The sequence below is a fragment of the Mauremys mutica genome, chromosome 18, assembly GCF_020497125.1.
Source record: "Mauremys mutica isolate MM-2020 ecotype Southern chromosome 18, ASM2049712v1, whole genome shotgun sequence".
Classification (NCBI taxonomy): Eukaryota; Metazoa; Chordata; order Testudines; family Geoemydidae; genus Mauremys; species Mauremys mutica.
Genome location: NC_059089.1, coordinates 23,781,461 through 23,787,460, shown reverse-complemented (window position 1 = coordinate 23,787,460; position 6,000 = coordinate 23,781,461). Strand labels below are relative to the sequence as shown.

Genomic DNA, 6,000 nt, shown 5'->3' with positions numbered 1-6,000 from the left:
TAGCATCAGGAAACTTGTTTAAATATTATTCTTAATATCATATCGATAACCCTTACTCACGTAAGCAGTTGCACTGAAATCAAATAGGACTAATTTGAGTAATTATTGAGTTGAAGGATCTGACTCCGTTTTTAAAACCAAAACTGCAATTAAGTTTAGATGATGCCAAGAATGGGTTAAAAGAAAAATGGGGGTGCTGGAAATGGTTACTTTTGAATTTGGAAATCTAAGCGCCTTACAGAAATCTGTTTAAGTGCAATAGGCTGTTAATGGGATATTACAAAAGCCAAAAATGAAACTGGAATAGTACGTAAAGATAAGATCTGAGTGACTGAATTCCCCACCCATCACATTAATTATGTGAAATTGGCAACTTCTGTGTCTCAGCTGCATAATATTACAGTTCAGATGCCAAGATCAGGCCAAAACTTGTTGTGTGGTTTAGGTCTGAATCTAAAAGCCCGCAGTAAGATCACTTTAAAAGGTGACCTGCAGAGATATGCAGAATATCCTCTCGCAAAACACATACACACCTTATGGTGTGTAATGAAAGCTTAAATGGGTTATTTTCTCAGCATACTTTTTACGTTAGAAATCCAGGTCTTGTTTACCCTGTCTTTCCTGGCAGACTATATAGACTAGTGGAGGACTTGTTTATTACACTGCAGATACCAAGCAAGTGAAACTTGATTGAAAAGGAAAATGATTTTTAGTCCAACTATTTAAAAATGTTAAGACCTGTGTAACTCAATTGCAGCATAAACAGTTGGAAGAAGAGATCTGTGTGTGAGATTCAGCCCTTTGTACTTTAGTTGGCAGGCTGACAAAACTCACAATACACATCTGAGACCTCCAGTGAGTCTTCCAATAAAGACAAGGGAAGACAAGACTTGACATTGCTGATATTTCTAAGGTACAGAACAAATAGGGGAAAATTCCTTATTTGGAAGAGGGCAATAATTTCAAGTGTGTTTTAGACAAGCAAGCCAGCAAAAACAGGACACAAACCTAAATATTTTTGTGTGATTTCTTGTTTCATTTTGCAGGTGATCTTTCAATTAAAACCCAAGCAAGTTCGTGGCTTTTGGCATTGCAAGCAGAGTTTGAAAAGAAAGATGCCTGCAACACAGAACTCTTTTCCTAAAATATACATTTAGAAATGGAAAACTGCATGGAAACAAGTCACCTTTCAAACTAAGATCTGTTAAAACAGGACAAACCGCTGAACCGTAGCACTTGAGAACCAAAGTGCTGGAATGGCAAGTTACGTTTTTGTGAAAGGAGATACTGCATCTTTAATCTCGCTGAGTGAGAGCTGCAAACGTAGGAGTCCTGCAGGACTGGAACAACACTAATGCAGCAAATAAATAGGAAAGAGTAACGCTATTTATTAATTAAAGAAATTCCATCTATGAATTATTCTGTTTAAATCAGAATGCAAGACAGACAAGTCTGGATAAAAACCATGTTCTCTCAACATTTGGACTTATTTTAAAAAACAAATTCCTAAGTGTCAATTTAAAAAGCATTTTGTATTTTGATATAGACATAAATTAACACTGCAGAGAGATGAACAGTATGATTACTATCCTATGATAGTGGTCAGTGACCTTTTGTAAACACTAGCCAGATGCTACAACCACCGGCTAGTAAAACTGCTGTCCTAGGCCTTTTGAGCAAGAAGACTGAAACATGAGGCAATGTCATCATATTACTTTCTCCGCCAATCAGATGCTCAGTTGTGTTCAAAAAGTTTGTTCCTGTATTTGGATATATATTTCATTTTCAACCTACCACCTGAAAGCAAAAAAAAACAACCCCAGAACAAGTCTTCAAACCTCTACCTCTAACATTAAATCCACAAGGCTATTAACTTCAGGATGGCTATAACTACACACACTCTTATTTGAGAGGTGCCTATCCAAACAACAAAAAGATATTTTGCTTCCTCCGCTACCTTCTTCCCTCAGACCTCCTTTCATTTCCCTTCCACCCCCCAAAAAAATCTGTTTCCTCTTGTTCAGGAAACATGAAGCTAGAGACAGCAAGAAGTGGCACAGTGGATCGGCATTCCCCTCTACGTGCGGTTCAGCGTCTGGAAGATTCGAGAGATCTGTAGCATGACAGGTCCAGTCTCTGGATCGTTCATCCACTGAGTGCTGTTTAAGGGGTTTTCAAGCATATCTTCAAAGGCTGCCGAGAGAAGGAGGTGGCAAAACTCAGTTCATGATGGTTTATTTGGCAAATATTGAGTATTTTGGATGTTTTACAAAATAAAAGGTTAATTTAAATTGCAGCAGAAATCACGACTTGCTTTGATCACCACAACTCAGTCAGGACAGATCTTGGGACGCCAGAGCCACCCACACAGAGGCCTTCTCCCCAAGCTCCCTGGCAACACAACTCCACTGGAGCAGCGCTGCCAGCGACTCCTCGTGGCTGTGGCTACTGGGGGTGACGAGAAGGAGGTAGTACAAAAGCCAGCTGTGGTACACGCTCTACCTAGGTACTCCTATGGCGCCCATCACCACAGTACCTCAATGCCTCCAGCAATCAGTTTACTCTCCCAACGCCCCTGTGAGGTAAAGCATTATCCCCATTTTACAGGTGGTGAAACTAAGGCACAGAGGCATGCCCCTAGGTCGCACAGGGAGCCCGTGGTAGAGCTAGGAAGTGAACTATAATCTCCTGAGTCCCAGTCAAGTGCCTTGGCCACAAGACGATCCTTCCTTCCTGGAAAAATTCTCTGGGGCTAGAGGGGGAATAAAGTGTGTTATCCCACCAGCGAGCAAGCTCCTTCCTCCACCAGCCTAATCACTGCCCTCTCACCTTGGACTGGAGTCAAGGGCATGCATGCTGCCATGGAGACAGTAGACCCCAAATTCCATGGTGTGTGCAGGGGAAGGGTCCCCTCCATTTGTAGATTTTGGAAGGATGACCTAGGTCCAAATGGCTAAAAATGGTTCTCTTTACCTGTGTCAAACAACCCCTCTATCCCAAGATTATTCCACTTATTACTTTTGACTGTTTATTTTAACTTATTTTGCATTTCATTCAGCTTGGATGAAGAACAGACAAGTCAGAGCCACTTTGTAGTTTTCATGCACTAGCACATCACTGCAAGATTTGAGGTGCAAACACGGCATGAAACAAGAACATTTGATCCAGTAGTTTACAGATGCTTGGGACATGGGTCCGATAGACATCTAGCTTCCCACTGAGTTAGAATACTGAAATTTGGAATTCACTCACCCCCCCCCCCCACACACAAAACACAAGTCTGACCTTTTCAGAAGTCACCTAAAGGTCAGTGTAACAATTTACATAACAGAGTCTGGCAAACTCTGGCATAGAGGTTAATGGTCCAATTTTCCAAAGGTGATAAGCAGCCACAGCTCCCAATAAAGTCAACAAGAGCTGTAGGTACTCAACACCTCTGAATGCCAGACTATAAATACTTTGCAAAGGTCACAAAGCAGGTCTCTGGCAGAACTGAGAATAAAATATAGCTCTCATGCTTCGACCACTAGACCATGCTTCCTCCTCTTTTGGGGAGAAGTGAGAGATTAAAAATATATTGAACTAAAAAAGGACTTTTGATCATTTTTTTTCATAACTAGGTATTTTCTAATTCAATGCAAATATTCATGTTAAAATGCATGACACTGGCAATAACCCAAGGTATCATTAGCTACAGTACGTGCTCTGATGCTCATCCAAGCTTTATACATGTGTACAATGACATTTCATTTTCTATTTTTATATCCTGCGCTGCAGCATGGAACCCTCCCTCTGAAACGAAGATGCCACTTGTTTAGAAATCAGGGTGGCCAGGTTCTGCTCCTGCATTCTTTAAAACCCATGAAACTTCATAGTAAATGTAAGTGTTCAAAAGATTCACTGCAAAAGAATTCATATGCAACCTATGTTTTAAAACATGCCTTTAAATAAAACGTCTAGGTAAAACTGAGGCCAAATATTAAGCATGTTTATATATTGCAGAAAGGCCAAATATCTCCCTACTAAATATCTCCCTGTGTGCAGTTTCCTCAGAGCAACCCACCAACCACAGATTTACATTTCAGTCTCTTTTAGGCTCATTAGTGATGTGGCTTTCCCAGCCACAGATGCTTTTCGACCGAGAAAACACAGGTGCTCTACAGGGCAAACCCCCAAAAAGGGTGAAGCCTGTGTCCATAGCTGTTATTTCAGCCTTGGCAGGACACACACAGAAGTCCTTAGCTGGCAGCTTTCAGTTCAGTTAAACTCAGCCAACCACTGCCCTCTGAGTAATGAGCAGACTTCAATCTATAGTGATCTGTACTACAGCATGCATTCTCTTCCATGCTTTTTGCAGCTAAGGACCCCAGGATACCAAGCAGAGATCTACATTTTCCCTGCCAAACTCTGGCCAAGTTGGGTGCAACGAGTCTCCTAGATCCATATGGATACTCTAGCCAGCAGCCATGACATTCTAGATGGTTGCAGGTTGAAATCATTGCACTAGAGATTCAGTGTCATATCTGACAGCCCCAGGATTGTTCCCAAGCCCCTGTTGCCCACATGGCATCAGCACTACAAAGCAAGCTGTCAGGCTGCACCCTCCCCCATCTAGTCACGTGGCTTTATTTAAACAGAGTATTTTCTGATTGCCAGCAACTGTGGAAGCAATGCTTCTTCATCCGAAGCCAGGACAGTACTTACCTAACAGCGTTTTAGGGTTCGTTAGCCCTAACTGTACCACTGGGTTTTCTAGGATGGCTTGAAAGAGAGGGCTAGTGGTGTCAATTCCCTTATCTAAATCCTCTGGAGATGGCTTTCGGTCTCCCAGCAGCCATTCACACTGTAAAAGTCAGCAGGCATGACAAGTTTATAATTAGTTCCATTAAAAAGCAAGCTTGTGAGACTTCAATCCCACATGTAAATAAGGCACAAGATAGAACATCCTAGACAAAGTTGATCATCCCTGCATGCAATTTGAAAGACTAAACCATGTCTCTATTAACACGTTAACTACTATTCACTTAGGTCCTGCTCCAAGTCAACTGCAAGGCTCCCATTACTCCAGCGGGAGCTGGACTAGAGCCTGACACAGCAGTAAAGTGATTTCTGGCTTTCAAACCCACATGAGGTGACATTCTGTAGATCACATTGGAAATCTACAGCTTGTTCCAGGACTGTCATCCTCCTACACCAGAACCCTCCAGGATTCCCAAATCCAAAGTTGGAGGCAGGCTCACCAATCTGACTGTCAGGAGCACATCTCAAAATCCCAGCGTGGTCAACTCAGCCCTTTTTCCTTCAGGAGAGGATAAAATGAGCATTCCTCTGTGTGTGCGCGCATGTGTGTGTGTGGGGGGGGGGGGGGGGAGAGAATGTTCCTTCAGATGAGAACCTCAAAAACCAATTCCCATGTTCCTGGCCAAAGTTCTCCATCTCAACATTTCCACTCTGCAAGCAGTTCTCTCAACATTGTGCAGGATGCTGGCTGACTGCCACTCTCCAGTCCAGAAGTGACTGCTTTCCAGTGGTGTATGTAGCTAGTTTCAAAGATGCACAATATTTAATCATGTTTGCTTCAACTCCAATAACTGCTAGGGCTGGAATATGAAGAGGAAGGCCGTGTAAAATGGGGCGAGTTTGAATTAAAAATATGACCAAGCGCCACCCGGTTCAGCGATCAAGAATTCTCAACTGAGCAAATGATCATCATAGCAATTAGGAATGAAAACAACAGAGGATACTCACAGCTGCGGTTTGCTGGTTGTTGTTTACTCTGAGTGCATCTATCACTTCTTTTTCATCAAAGCCCATCTCCATCAAGGCAATGACAGCCTAAATCAGAAACACACAGCTTATTACACGCAGCATTTAGCTTGTCCATGGCAGCTACAACACACACAAGGAATGAATCGTATCCCTTCTCCTTCTGTAGGAAAGCTCTTCCTTCTCCACATACAGCAAAGGAGCAGAAGGTGATGGTCCCGGTTTTAAGAATCC

General features: G+C 42.4%; 1 protein-coding gene across 1 annotated transcript in view; it reads right to left on the bottom strand.

The window, feature by feature from the left end:
* Positions 1–1,438: 1,438 nt before the first annotated feature.
* Positions 1,439–6,000, bottom strand: part of UBAC1 (UBA domain containing 1) — a 37,372-nt gene continuing 32,810 nt past the window's right edge. Inside the window, exons 8-10 of the mRNA XM_044992973.1 lie at positions 5,749–5,835; positions 4,705–4,843; positions 1,439–2,193 (exon numbers count right to left, since the gene is read on the bottom strand). Coding sequence (XP_044848908.1) covers positions 2,078–2,193; positions 4,705–4,843; positions 5,749–5,835 — 342 coding nt within the window. The 3' untranslated portion in view covers positions 1,439–2,077. The remainder of the gene's footprint in view (positions 2,194–4,704; positions 4,844–5,748; positions 5,836–6,000) is intronic.